The 22689-nt window shown below is 60.2% G+C and overlaps 2 protein-coding genes across 6 annotated transcripts; one reads left to right on the top strand and one right to left on the bottom strand.

The window, feature by feature from the left end:
• Nucleotides 1-253: 253 nt before the first annotated feature.
• On the bottom strand, nt 254-6737 carry GTPBP3 (GTP binding protein 3, mitochondrial). Of its 2 annotated transcripts, none has more exons than XM_045380754.3 (9): nt 5927-6737; nt 5157-5404; nt 4957-5043; nt 4667-4869; nt 4381-4453; nt 4142-4285; nt 3815-3980; nt 1595-1873; nt 254-1408 (listed from the first exon to the last, which is right to left on the bottom strand). In XM_045380754.3, exons 1-9 carry the CDS (start codon nt 6172-6174, stop codon nt 1183-1185), a joined length of 1674 nt encoding a protein of 557 aa, XP_045236689.2. In that variant the 5' UTR covers nt 6175-6737; the 3' UTR covers nt 254-1182. The 2 variants fall into 2 exon arrangements, with proteins under 2 accessions (XP_045236689.2, XP_005588435.3); XM_005588378.5 differs by lacking the exon at nt 5927-6737 and adding an exon at nt 5749-5868.
• Nucleotides 6738-8576: 1839 nt separating this feature from the next.
• On the top strand, nt 8577-20210 carry ANO8 (anoctamin 8). Of its 4 annotated transcripts, none has more exons than XR_012428542.1 (19): nt 8577-8840; nt 9603-9713; nt 9845-9977; nt 10160-10298; nt 10373-10469; nt 12035-12151; nt 12232-12359; nt 12458-12619; nt 12941-13093; nt 13197-13323; nt 13434-13489; nt 13614-13688; nt 13904-14035; nt 14463-14912; nt 15188-15290; nt 15559-15750; nt 15870-16001; nt 16094-16204; nt 18064-18733. XR_012428542.1 is itself a non-coding variant. In XM_045380751.2 (19 exons), exons 1-19 carry the CDS (start codon nt 8735-8737, stop codon nt 19923-19925), a joined length of 3837 nt encoding a protein of 1278 aa, XP_045236686.2. In that variant the 5' UTR covers nt 8577-8734; the 3' UTR covers nt 19926-20210. The 4 variants fall into 4 exon arrangements, 3 of the variants coding, with proteins under 3 accessions (XP_045236686.2, XP_045236687.2, XP_065391245.1); XM_045380751.2 differs by adding an exon at nt 19558-20210 and having other exon boundaries at nt 14463-15290; XM_045380752.2 differs by lacking the exon at nt 13904-14035 and adding an exon at nt 19558-20210 and having other exon boundaries at nt 14463-15290.
• The last annotated feature ends 2479 nt before the right edge of the window (nt 20211-22689 follow it).

Raw genomic sequence — 22689 nt, 5'->3', positions numbered from 1 at the left:
TGGGAGGCCGAGGCGGGCGGATCACAAGGTCAGGAGATCGAGACCACGGTGAAACCCCGTCTCTACTAAAAATACAAAAAATTAGCCGGGCGCGGTTGTGGGCGCCTGTAGTCCCAGCTACTCGGGAGGCTGAGGCAGGAGAACGGCGTGAACCCAGGAGGCGGAGCTTGCAGTGAGCCGAGATCGCGCCACTGCACTCCAGCCTGGGCAACAGAGCGAGACTCTGTCTCAAAAAAAAAAAAAAAAAAAAAAAAAATACTTCTGGGGCCAGTCGTGGTAGCTCACGCCTGTGATCCCAGTACGTTGGGAGGCCGAGGTGGGCAGATTACCTGAGGTCAAGGAGTTCAAGACCAGCCTGGTCAACATGATGAAACCTCGTCTCTACTAAAAACTCAAAAATTAGCCGGCCGTGGTGGCCCGCACCTGTAGTCCCAGCTACTCAGGAGGCTGAGGCAGGAGAATCACTTGAACCTGGGAGGCAGAGGTTGCAGTGAGCCGAGGTCGCACCACTGCACTTCAGCCTGGACGACAGAGTGAGTCTCTGTCTCAAAAAAACAAACAAAAAAAAAATAAAAATAAACAACAACAACAACAACAAAACCAAAAACTAGCCAGGCATGCTGGCACATGCCTGTAATACCAGCTACTCAGGAAGCTGAGGCAGGAGAATTGATTGAGTCCGGCAGGTGGAGGTTGCAGTGAGATGCACCACTGCACGCCAGGAAGGAAGGGAGGGAGGGAGGGAAGGAAGGAGGGAGGGAGGGAGGGAGGGAAGGGAGGGAGGGAAGGAGGGAGGGAAGGGAGGGAGGGAGGGAGGGAGGGAAGGAGGGAGGGAACTACTTCAGCACCTGAGTTTTTTTTTTTTTTTTTTACATTCCTTTGGTATTTGCAAAATAAATTGAAAACCATGAAACAAATATCCGGAGATCCTCCTGTCTCCATCCCAACACGGATGCCCCAGCATCCAGGGTCCAACGGGACCTCCATTCAGCCCCATTCCAGGGCCTGAATCTCCAGGGAGCCCCTGCAGGGAGCTCACTACCTCTCAGCTGTGTTGCTTCATTGTTTGAGAATCAAGTTCTTTCCCAGGTGAAAGAGAATCCCGATTGGGCTAAACTGTTTCCAGATCCCCCGGGTCTCCTGGGTCTCCGCGCAACTTGGGTGCGACTTCCCTGGATCCCGTCACTTGCCCACGCAGAAGTCCCGGAAGATGATGTCCAGGATCTCCTCGGTACCCCCTCCACCTGTGAGCCGGGTCAGGTGACCCCGGGCCACCCGCAGCGCCTCTGCCGCCAGGGCCAGGTCTTTTGACGGCTTGTAGTGACTGAGGGCATCCAGGCAACCCTGGAGGTGGTGCTGGTGCCTTGCGCGGGTCAGGAGCGGGGAACCGGTGGACGGGTCCCCACACCTGGAAGAGACAAGAGACATGGTCCCTCCTAACCTTTTACAACCATCCCTTGAAGGGGAAATGGTTGCACCCATTTTGTAGGTACAGAAATTGAAGTTGAGGGACAGGCACGCGCCCAAAGCCAGTGGGCCAGCCCACACTTGAACTGTGGATCAGGGGAGGCTGGGAGTGGGAGGGGGGGCTCACACTGCAGCTAGCTCCTTCCTCAGCGCCTCCAGGAGGCCGTCCAGACCCTCTCCCGTCAGACAGGACAGCAACAGGTGCGGGGGCAGGTCAGGACGCGGACCTGGGCCCTCTGGGGACAGCAGGTCCGACTTGTTCAGCACCAGGAGGAGGCGCTGGCTGCTGTCACTGGGGCTCTGGGCTCCCACAGAGGCTACGACGGTGGCCAGGAAGTTGCAACTGGAGGGAGAGGCCAGGTCAGAGGCGTCCAGCATGGCCAGAATGAGGTCCGCCTGCTCCAGCCTGGGGGAGCAAGGTCAACTGAGCGGGAGTCCAGTTGAGCAACTGAAGAAGGCACTGGGTAGAGAGGGACAGTGAGAAGGGCCAGGCAGAGCACGGAGGGAGCGGTAAAGCTTGAGGTGGGGAGGGTAGGAGTAGAGTACCAGGGGACTGGCAGAGTGTTGGGGGTCCAAGCCGAGCACAGAGGGTGGGACAGAGCAAGAGAGGCGGGGCACAGTGCAAGGGGCAGGGCAGAGCAAGAGGAGCGGGACACGGTGCAGGGGGCGGGGTAGAGCAAGGGCTGGGACAGAGCAGGAGGGGTGGGACACAGTGCAGGGGGCAGGGCAAAGCAAGAGGAGCGGGACACGGTGCAGGAGGGGTGGGGCACAGCACAGGGGGTAAGGGCAGAGCAAGAAGGGTGGGACACAGTGCAGGGGGCAGGGCAGAGCGGGAGGGGCTGGGTACACTGCAGGGGGTGGGGCAGGGCAGGAGGGGCGGGGCACAGCACAGGGGGCGGGGCAGAGCAAGAGAGGCGGAGCACAGTGCAGAGGGAAGAGCAGAGCAAGAGGGGCAGGGCACAGCACAGGGGTTGGGGCTGAGCAAAAGGGGCCGGGTATAGCACTGGAGTGGGGCGACCATGAGTGGCGGGGCAGAGCAAGAAGGGCCAGACACACCACAGGGGACGAGGTGGAGCACGAGGGGCGCGGCAGAATGTAGGGGCTGGGCAGAGCACAGGGGATGGGGTAGACCACGAGGGGCAGAGCGGAGCGCCAGGGCGGGACAGAGCACGACGGGGCGGGGCAGAACGTGAGGGCTGGGTGGAGCGCTTAGGGATGAGAAACACGTCCGCAGGGCCGGGGGCAGGATTTAATCAGAACCAAATTACTGCCCGGGCACAGTGGCTAACGCCTGTAATCCCAGCACTTTGAGAGGCCAAGGCAGGTGGGTCACCTGAGGTCAGGAGTTCGAGACCAGCCTGGCCAACATGGTGAAACCCCGTCTCTACTAAATATACAAAAAATTAGCCTGGGGGCCGGGCGCGGTGGCTCAAACCTGTAATCCCAGCACTTTAGGAGGCCGAGACGGGTGGATCACGAGGTCAGGAGATGGAGACCATCCTGGCTAACATGGCGAAACCCCATCTCTACTAAAAAAAATACAAAAAACTAGCCGGGCGAGGTGGCGGCGCCTGTAGTCCCAGCTACTCGGGAGGCTGAGGCAGGAGAATGGCATGAACCCGGGAGGCGGAGCTTGCTGTGAGCTGAGATCCGGCCACTGCACTCCAGCCTGGGCGACAGAGCGAGACTCCGTCTCAAAAAAAAAAAAAAAAAATTAGCCTGGCATTGTGGTGGGCGCCTCTAATCCCAGCTACTCGGGAGGCCGAGGCAGAAGAATCGCTTGAATCCGGGAGGCGGAGGTTGCAGTGAGCCGAGCTCGTACCACTGCACACTCCAGCCTGGGCAACAAGAGCGAAATTCCGTCTCAAACAACAACAACAACAACAACAACAACAACAACAAAAACAGGCCAGGTGCGGTGGCTTATGCCTGTAATCCCAACACTTTGGGAGGCCAAGGCAGGTGGGTCACCTGAAGCTCAGGAGTTAGAGACCAACTTGGCCAACATAGTGAAACCCCATCTCTACTAAAAATACAAAAAAACAGCTGGGCGTGGTCGCTCCCGCCTGTAATCCCAGCTACTTGGGAGGCTGGAGAATTGCTTGAACCCGGAAGACGGAGCTTGCAGTGAGCTGAGATCGCGCCACTGCACTCCAGCCTGGGCAACAGAGCAAGACTCGGTCTCCGAAAAGAAAAAAAAAAAAAAGAACCAAATCACTGAGATCACTGTTTGAAAGGGCATAGCAGGTTCTCTGAGATTCAGGAAGAATGAAAAATAAACGCAGCAGGGAGAAAAGGCAGAGAAAGGGCCCTGCGTTCCCCTCCCATCACCACCCTGTCCGCCCACCTCTCCCGGGCGCGCCGAACGCCCTCCTGCTCCACCGGCCCCACGCCCTCCCGCAACCCAGCCGTGTCGCTCAGCAGCACAGGAAATCCGGCCAGGTCGACGGGGGTCTCCAGGACGTCACGGGTGGTCCCTGGCTCTGGGGACACGATGGACACAGGTTTCCGACCTGGGGGAGGGTCAAAAGAAGAGGAGAGGGTGGAGACAAGGGAGCTTCTTCCCCACGTTCTACCCGGTGTCTGGAGGGCGCTTTAGACCAGAACAATTCAATTACCCAGCTCCTGACCCCGCCCCTGGCACTAGGCCCCGCCCCCTCCCCCTCCCACTCACTGAGCAGGTTCACTAGGCTGCTCTTGCCGGCATTGGGGGGTCCAGTGACCACTACGTGTGCCCCTGAGCGGAGTCTCTGCCCGCGCCTGGCATCTCGTAGATGTGCACCCAGGGCCACCTCCAGTGCCCGTACTTCAATGTCCGCTGTGGGTGAGAGAAGGCAGGCAAAGAGAGACAGTGAGGGGAGCCTTTGAGGGCTGATACAGGTGTCTTCCTCCCCCACCACTAGGTAGACCCACCTTGCTCCAGGACCCCCTCCTCCAGGTTGTCATCCTCGCCAAAATCGATATAGGCCTCCACGTGGGCCAAAGCCTGGCGGGACAGGGAGACCAGAGGTGGTGTGTGCACCCAGAAACCCACCTTCCCACACCCAATTTATCCAGCCCGACTTCAGGGGCCAGATTGGCGGCTTATAGGCCGGAAGATTTCACGCAGGGAATGGATGAGGGATTGAGGGGGGGGTCTCATGCAAGGGTTGCACAGATGGGGTCTCTGAGAGAGAGTATGGACAAATGGGGAACTTGCTTTGGTGAGGGTCTCGGCCCAGCCACGGCAGAGGTGGCCCAGCTCCCCGTCCAGCTGCCTGAGGGCCTGCCGCCGCTGCGCCTCGGTTTCTGCGTGGATAAGGTCCGCCAGCCCCTCCACTTCGGTCAGGTTCAGCTTCCCATTGGCAAACGCCCGCCTGGTGAACTCGCCTGCCTCCGCAGGTCGAAGCCCTGGCACGCTGCCTGCAGGAAGGTCCCAGTCTGACGCCCCCTGGTCCCCACCCAGGCCCATCGGGAGGACCAACCATCTCACCCAAGGCTGCAACTCACCCAAGGCCTGCAGGACGCCGCTCACCACTGCCGGGCCTCCGTGCACGTGGAACTCCACGCAGTCCTCACCGGTGAAACTCCGGGGACCTAATGTGGCAGAGAGCTGACAGTCAGGAGGACAGCACAGCCAGTGCAAACTCTTAGAAGGGGGAAACTGAGTCATGGGGCCTACAGGAGGCTCGGAATCTGGGGACCCTCACCTGGGAACCAGAGGACCAGTGCGCGGTCCAGAGGCTCCCCGGAGCGGGGGTCGCTGAGGAGGCGCAGGCTGGCGTGGCGAGCAGGGGGCAGGTCTCGGGCTGCCGTGAGAATCCGGAGGGCGTGGCCGCTGGAGGGGCCGCTGGTCCGGATCACCGCGATGCCGCAGCGGCCTTGGCCAGAGCTTAGCGCGAAGATGGTGGCGCCGGAGCCGGGGGCTGCTGCGCCGCTGCTCCGGCGCGTGCACAGTCTGGAACCGGAGGGGAGGCGAATCAGCGCATCTGGGAGACTCAGTCTCAGTGTCAAGTAAACCAAGGGCTTGATGATCGCGAGATGCCCCAGTTGCGGGGGGTTCTGCGGCTGGGGGATGCATAAATTGGATGTTCTGAAGGCCGAAGGGTGACCGGATTAGGGACTGTGAGGCCAGAAGGAGACCCAGATGTGGGCTCTGCGGCAAGGCGAATGGACGATTTAGGCACGGAAGAACGCGAATGATTGCTCTGCCGCAGGGAATTGGGCCACTAAAACCCTGGGAGTGGGTCTGAGGTCCAAGTAGCACCCCAAGCTGTCACACCCCTTCCCTTGTAGCCCCACCTGCGAGGCCCACGTGCCGCTTGGGCCGCCAGGGTCCAAAGCCCCCGCCACATGGATTTACAACCTGAGACCTCCCTGCCAGACCTGCCTGTGTGGCTTCAAGTCTGGGCAGGAGGCCCCGTCCACTCCGTGGCGTGGCTAGTAAAGTGCTCAACTATTCTCGATCATCATTGGGTACCTTAGGATACGTCCCGCCCACCGTCTGAAGATCTTCGCTTCCATTGGCTGGTGCAAGGTAGAGAGGGAGGCGGGGGCTCTATGGAGGTGGGTGTAGCGAAATGTTGTTCCCCGGGCAACATGAGACCGAATTTTTAGGGTCCTAGCGCAGCGAGACTGACAATAGGAATAAGGAATGGAAGAAAGGACAGAGCGAGCTTGGCACAGGGCAGTGCAAATTACAGCGAGGGGAGGTTTTGAGTTCCGCATTTTCCATCTGATCACTCCGCAGCCTTAGGCGTGGCAAGGACCGATGTGCGCTCACTTTTTCAGTTCAAGAAAGGAGGGACTACACCTCTTTACGTTCAGGTTCAGACTGGAAACGCAGAGCATCTCAGTGACCGGGAGGGATTAGTACTGGAGAACCCACGCCCTGGCCCAGGGAAAATCTTGCCCAAACTTCTGGAAAGAGTCCTACTTGCTTTTACCGGAACTCTTGAGATTCTCTCCCCTCCCTAGCGTTCCCTCCTGCCGTTCCCTTGGCTTCGGATGCCCTTCCTCATTTGACAAACTCATTCTTAAGGCCTAGCTCCAAGATCCCCTTCTCCGGGAAGTCTTGCTGGAACCCTCAGCACAGCCCTCTCTCCACTGTGGACTTCCTTGGCTCTCTCTCTCTCTCTCTTTGGCCCAGGTCTGCACCTGCAGAGACAAGTGTCCGGTCAGTCTCTGCCTCCCCGAAAGCCAGAAAGGGGAGCATCGGAGATTGCTTTCAGGTTAACCCAGGACAGCACTGAACCTCAGAATAAAGCGCTGATGGTGGAATTCCAGGCACTGGCTGGGCGGGGTCTCCGGGAGCGCCTTCGCACGGCCGATTCTCTGGTTCTGGATCAGAGCGGGCGGGCGGCGCACTTGCGTGTTAAGAAAAATCTGTCGGACAGAATAGAGTTCTAATACCCCCTTACCTCACCCTGCTCAATATTTTTACTTACTTTATTATTTTATTTTATTTTATTTTATTTTATTTTATTTTTGAGACAAGGTCTCACTCTGTCGCCCAGGCTGGAGTGCAGTGGCGCGATCGCTGCTCTTGCAACCTCCAAATTTTGGGCTCGAGGAATCCGCCCGCCTCAGCCTCCTGAGTAGCTGGGACGACAGGAGCAAGCCACCACGCCCGGCTAATTTTTTAAGTGTGTTTTTTTTGTTGTTGTTGTTTGTTTTTTGTTTTTTGGGTTTTTTTTGGCAGACACGGGGATCTCACTATGTTGCCCAGGCTTTGTTTTTTGTTTTTGTTTGTTTGTTTGTTTTTGTTTTTTGTTTTTTGTTTTGAGACGGAGTCTCGCTCTGTCGCCCAGGCTGGAGTATAGTGGCACGATCTCGACTCACTGCAACCTCCGTCTCCCAGGTTGAAGCAATTCTCCTGCCTCAGCCTCCCGAGTAGCTGGGATTACAGGTGCACCCCGCCCCGCTAACATTTTTTTGGGGGGATGGGGGACGGAGTCTCGCTCTATCGCCCAGGTTGGAGGGCAGTGGTGAGTTCTCGACTCACTGCAAGCTCCGCCTCCCGGGTTCACGCCATTCTCCTGCCTCAGCCTCCCGAGTAGCTGGGACTACAGGCACCCGCCACCACACCCGGCTAATTTTTTGTATTTTTAGTAGAGACGGGGTTTCTTTTTTTTTTTTTTTTTTTTGAGACAGAGTCTCGCTATGTCACCCAGGTGGAGTGCAGTGGCCGGATCTCAGCTCACTGCAAGCTCCGCCTCCCGGGTTTTTACGCCATTCTCCTGCCTCAGCCTCCCGAGTAGCCGGGACTACAGGCGCCCACCACCTCGCCCGGCTAGTTTTTTTTGTATTTTTTAGTAGAGACGGGGTTTCACCGTGTTACCCAGGATGGTCTCGAACTCCTGACCTCGTGATCCGCCCGTCTCGGCCTCCCAAAGTGCTGGGATTACAGGCTTGAGCCACCGCGCCCGGCCGAGACGGGGTTTCACCGTGTTAGCCAGGATGGTCTCGATCTCCTGACCTCGTGATCCACCCGCCTCGGCCTCCCAAAGTGCTGGGAGTACAGGCGTCAGCCATCGCGCCCGGCACATTTATTCTTTTCTCTGAAATTTACGTTTAACTAGGCGGACTGTATTTTTATTCGCTAAACTTGACAACTCTATGGGATCCTCTCCGAGGTTACATCCTGAAGGGAGTCGGTGTTAACTGGACGAAGAGTGTATGAGGAGTGTTCTGGGCAGCTAAATGGTGCTAAAGTTCCTAAGCAGGTCTTGCTGTAATTATCTATCACAGCTCTACTAGGGTGGTTGAAATTATTGTCATCAGGAATCTTCCCCAACCAGGCCCGCCCCTCCCACGTCCCTCCTTAGTCAAATTACGCCCATCTCACATTCCAAACCGGGTCTCCAGGGTCTGGAGTTTGCAAATGGGGAAACTGAGGCTCCGAGGCGGGGACCAGAAGAAAGCGTGGGTGGGGACAAGTTGGAGAATGCACCATCAGTGCGGGCGGGGACCAGCAGCAGAGAGCGAGGTGGGCGGGCGAGAAGGAAACCCAGAAAACAACACGGGCGGAGACGCGAACCAAAGAGCTAGGCGGGCGAACTCAGCTGAGAACCCGAGAGTGACGTGCACCGGGCCGGGAAGGAGAATCGAGGTTCGGCTCGGGCGGGGACGAGAAGCAGCGCTCGGGCGAGCGAGGACGGCGGCCGGCGCGGGCGGGCGCGGCCTTTGTCTCCTCCTCCCGCGCGCTCGGCGGCGGCACCGGCCCCATGAGCCCGCGGCCCCCCGGCGCCCGGGCCTTCCGTAGCCCCTGACCTGACCTGTCCTCGCCATGGCCGAGGCCGCCTCCGGCGCCGGGGGCACGTCCCTGGAGGGCGAGCGTGGCAAGAGGCCCCCGCCGGAGGGCGAGCCTGCAGCCCCGGCGTCCGGAGTTCTGGGTATGTGTGCGGCGGCTGGACCAGACTGGGTTGCAGGTGCCTGGGGAGCCCGCGTCAACTGCACGGGGAGGAGGATCGGGGTCAAACGTAACCTGGTGTGGTGTCTGGACTAGGGGCCGGCTCCTCCCGGCACTGCGGTTGCGGCCCGGCGGGCGGGGCTGGGACGGTGCTTTGGGCTGGGGTCTCAGCGCGGAGACTAGGACACGCCCCTCCGAGAGCCCCAGGCTTGGGCTGAGCCCTGCTACGCCCGGTCTGCGGGATCGCGGCGGGCCAGGGATGCGCTTGAGAGAGCCTCTCCGCGAAGAATACAGAATCATACGGTCCTGGGTTCAAATCCCAGCTCGACTGTGTGACCTTGGGCGCGTGACTTAAACGCTCTGGGCCTCAGTTTCCTCACCTGTGAAATGGGGGTAAGAACCGCACCCAGTTCCTGGGGCTGCTGCAAGGACGGCGCTGTCATAATGTGGTGAAGCGCTCAAGGCTGCTAGTGAGCGCCCCATCGATTGTGGTTTTGGAGGCGGAGCTGGGCCTCAAGAATGAGTAAGATTTGTAAGGGAGGATCTGGGGGGATGGGCATTCTGGAGGAAGGCTGGCTGGTGCAAGGACGTGGAGGGAGGAAAATAAGCCAAGCCCAGAGCTCCTGGGGCCTTGAATGCCAGGTGGAGTGGTGAGGAGCCCTGGCGGGGGCCGGAGGGGCCAAGACTGGAGGCTGGGTTCGGAACCTAGAGTGGCCTGACCTGGGCCTGCTACGCTGCCCCCCAGATAAGCTTTTCGGGAAGCGGCTCCTGCAAGCGGGTCGCTACCTGGTATCCCACAAGGCGTGGATGAAGACAGTGCCTACAGAGAACTGCGACGTGCTGATGACCTTCCCAGGTACCCATGCCTGCCCACCCGCCCAGTGCCCAGATGCGGCTCTCCTGAGCTCGGCTTCCCAGAGCGGGAATATGTAGGAGGCCTTGGGCCCCCTCGTGGCAAGAGCCATCGGTCCCTGTGCCCCTTGGCAGACACGACCGATGACCACACGCTGCTATGGCTGCTGAACCACATCCGCGTGGGCATCCCCGAGCTCATCGTGCAAGTCCGCCACCACCGCCACACGCGTGCCTACGCCTTCTTTGTCACCGCCACGTATGAGAGGCGAGTCCCCTGTCCCTGGCCTCTCGCTGAGCCTGCCACCTGGCTCCCCGCTCTACCAAGTGCCAACCATGCTATCCAGCTGCCCTGCGTTTGTTCCAAAGGCTTCCAGGTGCACCATCCTCAGCTCCAGGATGGTGGGCCTGGGCCTCCCTATGAGCCTACCTCCTCCGCCTTGTTCACAGCCTACTCCGAGGGGCCGACGAGCTGGGTCTGCGCAAGGCAGTGAAGGCCGAGTTTGGCGGGGGCACCCGCGGCTTCTCCTGCGAGGAGGACTTTATCTATGAGAATGTGGAGAGCGAGCTGCGCTTCTTCACTTCCCAGGTGAGGCCGGCTCTGGGCCCCCGCATGCATCCTGTGCCTATGAGTTCCCTGAGCTCACGCCCTCTTCCTCGCAGGAACGCCAGAGCATCATCCGCTTCTGGCTGCAGAATTTGCGTGCCAAGCAGGGAGAGGCGCTCCACAACGTGCGCTTCCTGGAGGACCAGCCAATCAGTGAGCAGGGCGGGGCCAACACCAATCACAGGCAGAGAGTTGGGTGGAGCTCTTCAAAGACAGCTTATCGGAGCAGGAGGGCGGGGCCTAGTCCAACCAGTCACGGGTTGGCAAAGAATGATGTACCCAATAAGTTAAAGGGGCGTGGCCTTAGCAAAAGGGTGGCGCTTATCTCCTGAGTTGGGTGGAGCTCTGAGAGGACAGCTTATCATGGCAGGAGGGCGGGGCTTATGTCCAACCAGTTAGGGGTTGGCAAAGAGTTGGGAAACCAAGGAGCTGAGGGGGCGTGGCTTTAGTCAAAGAATGGGACTTATTTCTGGGACTGGGGTCCAGGAGAGGCCCTTTCTGGGTCTGGGATAAGGTGGAGGCAGGGACCATGGACAGCACTCCACCTACAGAGTGGTATGACTCTGGGCGTTGGACTCCCCTCCAGGAAACTAGCCACCCAAGTTCACCTTCCAACAGCAACTTTTTACCATTCCTCAGACGTTCGGGTTCACAAACTGAGCTTTATTTAAAACATGGGAACAGGCGCAGTGGCTCCCAGTACTTTGGGAGGTCGAGGCGGTAGCCTCACTTGAGCCCAGGAGTTCGAGTTAGCAGTGAGCCATGGTAGCGCCACTGCACTCTGCCCAGCCTGGGTGACAGAGCGAGACCCTGTTTCAAAATAAGCAAATAAATACATAAATAAAGAAAAAGATAAGACCGAGCGCGGTGGCTGACGCCTGTAATCCCAGCACGTTGGGAGGCTGAGGCGGGCGTATCACGAGGTCAGGAAATCCAGACCATGCTGGCCAATATGGTGAAACCCCCGTCTGTATTAAAAATACAAAAATTAGCCGAGGTTTGTGGTGTGCTCCTGTAGCCCCAGCTACTCGGGAGACTGACGCAGGAGAATCGCTTAAACCTGGGAGGCAGAGGTTGCAGTGAGCCGAGATGGTACCACTGCACTCCAGCCTGGTGACACAGCGAGACCCGGTCTCAAAAAAAAAAAAAAAAAAAAAAAAAAAAAAAAAAAAGCCGGGTGCGGTGGCTCACACCTGTAATCCCAGCACTTTGAGAGGCCGAGGCGGGTGGATCACTTGAGGTCAGGAATTTGAGACCAGCCTGACCAACGTGGTGAAACCCCGTCTCAACTAAAATACAAAAATTAGCCGGGCGTGGTAGTGGGTGTCTGTAATCCCAGCTACTCGGGAGGCTGAGGCACGAGTATCACTTGAATGCGGGAGGCAGAGGTTGCAGTGAGCGGAGATCGCGCCACTGCACTCCAGCCTCGGTGACAGAGCGCGACTCTGTCTCAAAACAAAACAAAACAAAACAAAACAAAACAAAAAACGTGGTTCCTCACTCTCCGGGTTCCTTTGCATCCTCCCTGCCTGCCCCTACACCTACAATTTCTGAAGGAGAATCAGATCTTCTATCCATCTAGAACTCTTCCCCTGGAAAGAGCTCTAGAGGTTTAAGAGCAGGCAAAAAAACTGTGACTTGGGTTTCAGACAAAAGGGGGCTAGCCAGGCTAGGCACAGGTAGAGGTGCAGGGATCACCTGTGCTCCTCCTTCCACAGTCCCCGAGCTGGCAGCACGTGGGATCATCCAGCAAGTGTTCCCTGTCCATGAGCAGCGTATTCTGAACCGCCTCATGAAGTCATGGGTGCAGGCCGTGTGTGAAAACCAGCCTCTAGGTGCTGCCTGGGCTGGGGGGTGGGAGGGGAGTCCCAGCAGACAGACAGGGGGTGACTGAGACCCACTTGTCCCCTGGCAGATGACATCTGTGATTACTTTGGTGTGAAAATTGCTATGTACTTCGCCTGGCTGGGCTTCTACACGTCGGCTATGGTATACCCAGCCGTCTTCGGGTCTGTCCTGTATACATTCACAGAGACTGATCAGGTACTGGGCAGGGACCCGGCAAGGTCTGGGGGATTCAGAGGCGCCCTCCTTTCTGGACTGGCACAAACAATGACTCAACTCTTCTCTGCCACTCACAGACAAGCCGGGATGTTTCCTGCGTAGTCTTTGCCCTCTTCAACGTGATCTGGTCGACGCTGTTCCTAGAGGAATGGAAGCGGAGAGGGGCTGAGCTGGCATACAAGTGGGGGACGCTGGACTCACCTGGGGAAGCTGTGGAGGAGCCACGCCCCCAGTTCAGGGTCAGTTGGGGGCTGAGTCCAGGGTCTTGGAGACAGGGCAAAGGTAAATGGTGGGGGGCACTGCAGGAGCAAAGGCAGAGAGCTGTGAATAGCGTTTTTCCATCAAACAGCAAATGCCAAACCCAGGTGGGCTCTGTGTGCTCCCCAGGGGGAGGGGTGGAAGTTGGATTTGAGGGACTGGGAACAGTGCCCTAGGTGGGTGACTGAGAGGGTCACCTCCACATGATGGAGGGAAATTGAGTTCCAAGGATAGGGAGGGGTGCGTGAGGCAGAGGTGGCCCCTCTAATCTCATGCTGGGCCCGGCCCTTGCCCACCATCAGGGCGTGCGACGCATCAGCCCCATCACGCGGGCGGAGGAGTTCTACTACCCGCCCTGGAAGCGGCTGCTCTTCCAGCTGCTTGTGAGCCTCCCCCTGTGCCTGGCGTGCCTCGTCTGTGTCTTCTTGCTCATGCTTGGCTGCTTCCAGCTGCAGGTGACCCTTCCCCCTACCCCCACCCACCCTATCCTTGGTGCCCAGCTCCACCTTGGGCTGAGCCCTGCAGCCAGGATGAGCCCAGAATCCCCTTCTCCCGCAGGAGCTGGTGCTGAGCGTGAAGGGGTTGCCCCGTCTCGCCCGATTCCTGCCTAAGGTCATGCTGGCCCTAATTGTTAGTGTGAGTGCCGAGGGCTACAAGAAGCTAGCCATCTGGCTCAATGACATGGGTACGCCCTGCCAGGGGGTCTCGGGGAGGAAGGTCTCCACTGCCCCTTGGGATCCTTGCCACCCTTGGGGGTACCGCGGCTGCCCGCTCACTCTTCCCCTCGGCCCCTAGAAAATTACCGGCTGGAGAGCGCCTATGAGAAGCACCTCATCATCAAAGTTGTCCTGGTGAGTCACCATCATCGGGCAGGGGGACAGCAGGGAAGCTGTGGGGTCTGTATGCGGGCGCAAGGAAGGCTCCAAGGAGTGGGGTGGGGGTGCAGGGTGACCACAGCCTGCCTCCTTCTTGCAGTTCCAGTTTGTCAACTCATACCTGAGCCTCTTCTACATCGGTTTCTACCTCAAGGACATGGAGCGCTTGAAAGAGGTGAGACCCCCACCCCAGCGGCAGTCCCCCCTGCCCCCATGGCGGCCAGCGAGGGGCCAGACCTGGCACAAGGGGTCCAAGGGCTCTCCAGCCCCTCCCTCCCCTCCTCCATCCTTCTCTCCTGTCTGTGCGTCCGTTGTCCGTCGTCTGTGCGTCCTCTCTCTGCCTGTCGTCCCCCCATCTGTCCGTCCATCTGTCCGTCGGTCCCTTCACAGCTCCTGCTCGTCCTGTCCCTGTCCCAGAGCCTCGAGCGGCAGCTGCGGGCGGTGCTGGTCCCGCTCGCGGCCCTGCGGTTCCGCCTGCTCCTCCTCTCCCTCCGGGGCCTCCTGCTCGCGGCCCGGGCCAAAGTACGGGCAGGTGGCGAGCCCGTGGGGCCTCGCCGGGGTGGGCAGCGTGGCTGTGCTGGGGGCCTGGTGCGCCGAGCTGAGGGCGCATGCGCGGAGGGAATCTGGGGTGGCGGGGAGGCCAGCAAGCAGGTGCAGGCGGCTGGGGACGCACACCGCCCGGTGCACCGGCCGAGCCTGCGGTGGGGTGGAGACGCGCTGGGCCTGCCCGGGAGGTCGGTGAGGAGCGCTGCGCCTCCCAAGCTGTAGTTTGTGGCTGAGCGCTGGGGGCCTCGCGTCCAGGCGCGTCCAAAGCAACGGAGTTAGGAACCGGATTCGGCGTGTGTCTGGGCACGGTGCTCCGGCGGGGCGCCCAGGGAGGGTGAGTCCCCCGATCCCGGCGCCCCGCTTGCCCCCCACGCGCCTCTCTCCTTCCCCTTCCTGCCCCCAGATGCTGGCAACGCTGCTGATCACCCGCCAGTTCCTCCAGAACGTGCGCGAGGTCCTGCAGCCGCACCTGTACCGGCGCCTGGGCCGCGGCGAGCTCGGCCTGCGGGCCGTCTGGGAACTGGCCCGAGCCCTGCTTGGCCTCCTGAGCCTCCGGCGCCCTGCGCCCCGCCGCCTAGAACCCCAGGCAGATGAGGGCGGGGGCGGCGGCAGCGGGGGCGGGGGTCGCAGGTGCCTCAGCGGGGGCTGCGGGGCGCCAGAGGAGGAGGAGGAGGCGGCGCCGCCGGTGGAGCGGCGGCGGGCGGGGGAAGGTGGGGAGGAGGGGGACGGGCCTCCAGGGAGCAAGGAGGAGGACGAGGAGGACGACGACGAGGAGGAGGACGAGGAGGAAGAGGAGGACGAGGAGGAGGGCGAGGAAGGGGGCCTCCTGGACTGCGGGCTCCGGCTGAAGAAGGTCAGCTTCGCTGAGCGCGGCGCGGGGCGGCGGCGGCCCGGCCCAAGCCCGGAGGCCCTCCTGGAGGAGGGGAGCCCCACCATGGTGGAGAAGGGGCTAGAGCCGGGAGTGTTCACTCTGGCTGAGGAGGACGACGAGGCGGAGGGGGCTCCCGGCAGCCCTGAACGGGAGCCCCCGGCCATCCTGCTCCGCCGGGCCGGGGGCGAGGGCCGAGACCAGGGGCCCGACGGGGGCCCGGACCCGGAGCCCGGCTCCAACAGCGATTCGACCCGTAGGCAGAGACGGCAGAACCGGTCGTCTTGGATTGACCCGCCCGAGGAAGAACACTCGCCCCAGCTCACCCAGGCGGAGCTGGAGAGCTGTATGAAGAAGTACGAGGTGAGGAGGGAGCGGGGCCTCGCAGGGGGCAGGACACACCGTCCGAGGGTGAAGGCAGTTGGGGTGGGAGGGAGTGGTGATAACAGGGCCCTTGATGCTGAGATGCTACAGGAGAGGAAGGCCTAGCCAGATAGAGGAAGCCTCTGGACTGGCCGAGGATGGGGACAGGCCCTGGGTCCATGTGGGCTAATCTGAGGGAGGCGGGCTCAATGGGAGGAAGATTGTCCGAGGGAAGAGGCTTCCAGGTCTGAGGCCCGCCCACTCTCAGGACACGTTCCAGGACTACCAGGAGATGTTCGTGCAGTTCGGCTACGTAGTGCTCTTCTCATCCGCCTTCCCCCTGGCGGCGCTGTGCGCCCTGGTCAACAACCTCATTGAGATCCGCAGCGACGCCTTCAAGCTGTGCACCGGGCTGCAGCGGCCCTTCGGCCAGCGCGTGGAGAGCATCGGCCAGTGGCAGGTGGGGGGAAGCCAAGAGCTCCGAGCTGAGGCCCAGATGGAGCCCAGGTGCAGCTGGGAGGAGCCTGGGGTCTGGGGAGGCCGACTGGACCCCGCCTGAGCCCTCCTGCCACCCTGCAGAAGGTGATGGAGGCCATGGGTGTCCTAGCGATTGTGGTCAACTGCTACTTGATCGGCCAGTGCGGGCAGCTGCAGCGCCTCTTCCCGTGGCTGAGCCCGGAGGCAGCCATCGTGTCCGTGGTGGTGCTCGAGGTGGGGCCGGCGACAGGGGCAGGGGCAGCTGGGAGGTGGGAGGGCGGCCCCAGCGTCTGCAGCCTGCAGCCTCCTCTCTACCACCCCTGCAGCACTTCGCTCTGCTCCTCAAGTACCTCATCCACGTGGCCATCCCTGATATCCCGGGCTGGGTGGCGGAGGAAATGGCCAAGTTGGAGTACCAGCGCCGCGAGGCCTTTAAGGTAGGGGGGCCAGGCTGGGCTCGGTTTTCTCACTTGTGGGGCTACTGGTGGATCTCTGATCTTGGTGACCAATTCCTTAGCGTGAGAGCAAATGCAGAGACTGCACAGAGCTGGGTGTAATAATTAGTGCTCCCTGGCTGGGTGCAGTGGCTCACTCCTATAATCCCAGTGCTTTGGGAGACCAAGGTGGGAGGATTGCTTGAGCCCAGGAGTTTGAGGCGCAGGGAGCCATGATAGTGCCACTGTACTCCAGCCTAGGTAATGGAGCACGACCCTGTCTCTAAAAAGAGTAATAATAAGCAATAATAACTAGTGCTCACAACGGCTCCAGTCACTTCTGGAATCCTGGTGGCATCCAGCACCAGGCTGGCCCTTCAGAACCTTCAGTCATCCACCAGCTTGCCCCATTGCATCCTGTTAGGGGACCAGGGACACAGCGGAGGCTTCCTAGAAGCCCAGCTTCTTCGGCATTCCTCAGAAAGCTATAGCATGGGCCAAGGAGCTCCCCAGTGCCTGCACAGGGAACATTCCTCGAGGATGACAATGTCCTGTGTCTGCACTGTCCCTGCAGCCTTTAGCTACAGGTGATGAGTGAGCACGCTGAAGTGGGACTGCTGCGACCAAGAAACTGAATTTTTATTTTATTGAACATGAATGCCTTTAAGTTTACATTGACAGAGCCTCGCGTGGCTACCTGGGTATAGTCTGCTGCAGCCACGGTCTTTTTTTTTTGTTTTTTTGAGACAGAATCTCTTTCACTCTGTCATCCAGGCTGGAGTATAGTGGCACAATCTCGGCTCACCACAACCTCCACCTCCCAGGTTCAAGCAATTCTCATGCAATTCTCGTGCCTCCCAAATAGCTGGGATTACAGACACGCGCCACCACGCCCAGCTAATTTTTGCATTTTTAATAGAGATGGGGTTTCACCATGTTGGTCAGGCTGGTCTCCAATTCCTGACCTCACGCAATCTGCCCACCTCCCAAAGTGCTGGGATTATAGGCGTGAGCCACTGCGCCCAGCCTGCAGCCACGGTTCTGTCTCTTGCCTGTTCTCTGGGAAGCAGGGGATCAGTTGAGGCTCAAGATTGGTTTCCACTTTACCAATTCCTAAGACACTGTCTGGCACACAGCCGGGGACAGAGTTGATGGCCAGTGAATGTTTGTTTTCTTTTCAATTCCCAGAAAGTACCGGCATGGGTCCAGGGAGTCATTCAGTTGCACCCAATAAGCCTCGGAATCTCCAGTTCCCCAGAGAATCTCAGTGTGGGCCCGGAGATGCAGTTGGCACCCAATAAGCTTTGTTTTTTTTTCTTTTTTTGAGACAGAGTCTCACTTTGTCCCCAGGCTGGAGTGCAATGGCATGATCTCAGTTCACTGCAACCTCTGTCTCCTGGGTTCAAGCGATTCCCCTGCCTCAGCCTCATAAATAGCTGGGATTACAGGCATGCACAACCACGCTGTTAATTTTTATATTTTTGGTAGAGACGGGGTTTTGCCATGTTGGCCAGGCTGGTCTCGAACTCCTGGCCTCAAGTGATCTGCCCACCTCGGCCTCCCAAAGTGCTGGGATTACAGGCGTGAGCCACTGCGCCTGGCCCCAATAAGCATTTAAGCCTCCCTGACTTCCACAGAGAGGCCCATCATGTACCTGGGAATGCAATTGGCACCCAATAAATGATTGGATCTCTCCCACTTCTGCAGGAAGCCCCCATTGTGGGTGCAGGGATACAGTTGGAAACTAATAAGCATTTAAGTCTCCCTGACTTTTGCAGAGAGCCCTGGCATGCACCAGCCTTGGCTGGCACCTGCTAACACCCTTTCTTCTTAGTCGTGTAATGGCTTGGCTCTACCTGCAGAGACACGAGCGCCAGGCCCAGCATCGCTACCAGCAGCAGCAGCGCAGGCGACGGGAGGAGGAGGAGCGACAGCGCCATGCAGAGCACCATGCCCGGCGGGAGCATGATTCTGGTGGCCGGGAGGAGGCGAGGGCTGAGGGCTCTGGGCTGGACCCCGCCACCTCCTCCGAGAAGGCCTCTGCCAAGGCCAAGGGCAGCACTGCGGGTGGCCATGGGCCTGAGCGGCCCAAGCGCCCAGGGTCCCTGCTGGCACCCAACAACGTCATGAAGTTGAAGCAGATCATCCCACTGCAGGGCAAATTCCTCTCATCGGGGGCCACATCCTCACTGGCCACTGCAGGGGCCGGAGCCACCGCCCGGCCTCCCCCTGCCCAGTCACCCACGGGCGGCGACACCCGCCTGCCCGCCTTTCTCAGCTTCAAGTTCCTCAAGTCACCCGAGACCCGGCGGGACTCTGAGCGCAGCCACTCGCCGCCCAAAGCCTTCCACGCCGGCAAGCTCTTCCCCTTTGGTGGCACCCGGGCTGAGCCTGGGTCCAACGGGGCGGGCGGGCAGGCCCGACCAGATGGGACCCCCAGCAGTGGCGGCAGCCGGGTTCAGAGGAGTGGGCCGGTGGACGAGGCCATGGCTGAGGAGCTGGAAGCCTCCCGGCCCGAAGAGGAAGGCTCAGGTCACAAGCTTTAACTCGGGGGTGGGGACGCCGGGCTGGCTTTGGGGGTAGGGTAGGGTGGCCAGGCCTGGGGAGACGGGCTGAAGGGGACAGAGGAGGCCCGATCTTGGGTCCTGGCAGGGACCTGGGTCAGTGGTACATGCAGCCTCTCAGTTAAAGCCTGCTTCGTATCTCCAGGGCCTTTGTTAGCCTAGAGCCCCGTGCCTGACCCTCCCCAGGGAGGGATGCCAAAGCCGACTGCACCCAGGGACCCCCCACCATGCTCCCCTGCCAGGAGCGATGAGGGAGGCCCACTTCCCATCCAGCCCACCCTTCTGCTCCAGCTCACTCTGGGGGGGACTTGACCCCCCAGGCCTCTATGCAAATCCACACCCTGCAGCCCAGCTGTTCAGGAAGCACTTCCTCGGAGGTGGGGCTGGGGCTGGCTGCCCACCCAGGGAGCTCCCACATGTGCTGAGCAGAGGTGCAGGCCTCACCCCTACCCTCCCACCCCCGCCACCTCCCCTGCCCCAATCCCAGCCTGGGCTCTAGCAACCCCCTCCCCAGGGAGCCCAACAAGTGGCAGCTGCAGCACAAGGGCCATAGGTCAGAAGCCAGAGGGACTTCCTCAAACTGTCCTCCCCTTGTGACCTGGAGGGGCCGTGCCCAGAGGCAGGGTATGCATCGGAAGCCGCCCAGGGGGCCGCCCCACCTCAGTCTCTGATCAGAAGCAATAAGGCCTTTATGTGCCTGGAAGCCCGGGAGGGAGTGTGGGCAGGGTTGCCAGCCCGGCGGGGTCCGGCGGGGGCGGCATCCCCCCGGAACGGCCCCTCTCACCTCCGCAGGGACAGCGCTGGCCCCCGTGGGCGCCCCTGCCCTCCGCACCCGCCGCAGCCGGAGCCCCGCACCGCCGCCGCCAATGCCGCTGCCCCGGCCCCCGACACCGCCCGCCGGCTGCTGGCAGTGGGACGGGCCCTGGGGCTGCGGGGGTGAGGGTGCCGTCCCCCGCCAGGCCCTGGCTGCTGCCGAGTGCCCGCCCTGTGCCATGGCCGGGCCCCCACCCGCCCCCCAGCCTCTGCCAGGGGATGCCAGCTTTTACAGCCTCCCGCCACCACCGCTGCCGCCCACCTCGGAGCCCCTCGAGACCCCGGCGCCCTCCCCTAGCCCCAGCCCCAGCCCCCAGGCCGTGTGCTGGCCCAGCGGCTGGCATTAGCTCTGCCCGCCCTGCCTTCTCTTCTCATATGCAATATCAGTCATTCACAGGGGCGGCCGGTCCCCAAAATACAAGACGCCTTCAGCCCCCAACGGACCCCAGTATTGGCCGGCGCCCCCCATCTGCCGTTTTCCTTTCCAAATGGAAGGAAACCCATAAAACCAACAGAAAACACACACACACACACACACACACACAATAGGCGATTATTTATTTGTTTTTAATTTATTTTGTCATATTTTTGTAAAACGGCAGAAATGCAATAAAAACTCTATTTCAACAGTGCCCGAGGTCAGAGCAGTGGAAAAGGGAGTGGGGGTGGGGGAGTCTGGGTGGCTGGGGCCTGGATTGGGCACCCCCTCCCCCCATCCTGGTACAGGCTGGCTTGACCCTTGGGGGCCTCCTCCCAAAAACTGGGTCTCGGCCACAGATGGAAAACTCCGCCTCTGAGACGGCCCAGATTTGGAGGCCAACTTCAGCCCTGGCTTCAGCCACTAGACAAAGGAAGGAATCTCTAAGTGCTGAAAAGAGGCGGCAATGTGTGCACAGGCCCCAGTCCTGAGTAAGACTCCTTCTCAATGAGGACAGAGTGGTTTGCAAGACGCGCCCCCTTCTGGCACACCCACCTCCTGGAACATTGTCTGGGGAGCCAGAGACAGTGGGAAGAGCTTGTGGCATGAACATCGGAAGGCACCTGGCACCTGAGCCTCCTGCAGTCCCCGAGTTGCGATGCTGAGAGAACGGCACATTTGGGTATCCCCAGGACACGGGTGGCATTGGGATGCAGCAGGGATGTCCCACTGTGGGACGGACATCAGACCCAAGTCACTGGGACTCTGTCGTATGACTCAGGAACAGGAATGTGGCCTCTCAGACCCTCAGGTTTGTCAGGAAGAAGAGGACAAATGTGTACACATCCAAAGGCTTAAGGCTCAGAGACCAACGTGGCCATGCAGGAGGGCTGGGTCAGAGGGCCTGGCTGGGGCCATTGTGAGCAAGGGGCCCTTCAGGAGGCTGTGGAGAAGTCAGAGTTCACTGGAGGCAGGAGAACAGCCTGTGCAAAGGCAGAGAAAGTGGAAGGCAGTCTGGGGGAACAGTGCGGTACGAGGCACCCCAAAGGCAGGAGGGGAAAGCAGAGGCTGGCTCAGGGGCCCGGCGTCCTCCCACAGGCAGTGGGAGTCACACAGGGTGTGTGTGCCAGGTGGGGCATGTCCTGACAGACCCAGGAGTTCTAGGGGGAGGCCACAGGGAGGCGAGCTGGGACACAGCCCTGAGACCCCATCGGAGGGAGCTGAGGCAGGCGAGGGGAAGGAGGTGCCTGCCCAGCAGCCCTGCAGACCCATGGGCAGACAGCACAGGCAAGAGAGCCCCCAGCCACTCAAAGCAGAAACTGGGGGCCGGAGAGGTCTAGACAGGCCTAGGGGAAGGGCGGGGGTGCCCCCTGCTCCCACTCTGGCCCCTGGCCTTGGCAGCTGAAGTCCCACCATCTCAGTCATTCACAGACGGACACCGCAGGCCTGCCCAGGTCACACCAACCCTGGGGACTGGGACTCCCCAGCTGGGCTGGGAGCTTCCAGGGCATTCAGCCCAACCCAGCACTACTGACCGTGGTCAACTGTGTATTTCCTGACCACCTGCCCTGTGACCACATGGACCCTACAGCACCATCCCTGTGGTGCAGACACTTCCGAGAGCTGGGAGACACAGCTGGGTGGCCGTGCTGTGCCTGGGCCGGGTCAGCCACTCCTTGTGTAGGATGGGAGCCCACCCTGACACTGTCCGTCCTTGGGAGAGATGGGCTGCCCAGGCCCGAGGGTCTATCTGGGGCAGGCGGACCCTCCATAGCCCAGAGTCTCTGCTAGCTCTGTGGCCCAACCCCACACCATCCCAACGCCCTCAGACTCAGCTTTCAAAACCAAGACCTCTGCCAGGCACGGTGGCTCACGTCTGTAACCTCAGCACTTTGGGAGGCTGAGGAAGGCAGATGACTTGAGCCCAGGAGTTTGAGACCAGCCTGGGCAACATGGCGAAACCCTGTCTCTATGAAAAATTTTTTAAAAATTAGCCAGGCAGTGGGGCACGGTCCCAGCACTTTGGGAGGCCGAGGCAGGCGAAGCACCTGAGGTCAGGAGTTCGAGACCAGCCTGGCCAACATGGTGAAACGCCATCTCTACTAAAAACAGAAAATTTAGCTGGGTGTAGTGGTGCACGTGTGTAATCCCAGCTACTCAGGAGGCTGAGGTAGGAGAATCGCTTGAACCTGGGAGGCGGAGGTTGTAGTGAGCTGAGATCTCGCCACTGCACTCTAGCCTGGGAGACACAGCGAGACTCCACCTTAAAAAAAAAAAAAAATTAGCCAGGCATGGTGGTGTGTGCCTGTGGTCCCAGCTACTTGGAAGGCTGAGGTGGGAGGAATGCTTGAGGTTGAGGATGCAGTGAGCTGTGATTACACCACTGCACTCCAGCCTGGGCAACAGTGCGAGACCCCAACTCAAAAAAACAAACAAAACAAAAGAAAACTAAGACACCCCCACCACCGCCAGTGGGGGTGATAAGGGAAGAAGCGGTGTTCCCCCAGCCCCAGGCTTAATGGTCAGGGTCACAAACCTTCTGCCAAGAGCCTGAACACCCCCTACATACCCAAGTTCAGCCCCAAACCCAGCCCAGCTGGCAGAGGAGGGGTCCCCATGAGCGGCCATGGCACATGCCAATTGCCAGGTGCCGACTTTCTGCACAGCTCCTCTATGACCCAGCAAGGGTGAGG

This window comes from Macaca fascicularis, chromosome 19, assembly GCF_037993035.2.
Source record: "Macaca fascicularis isolate 582-1 chromosome 19, T2T-MFA8v1.1".
Taxonomy (NCBI): domain Eukaryota; kingdom Metazoa; phylum Chordata; class Mammalia; order Primates; family Cercopithecidae; genus Macaca; species Macaca fascicularis.
Note: the sequence above shows the minus strand (reverse complement) of the source record. Positions and strands in the feature narration are given on the sequence as shown.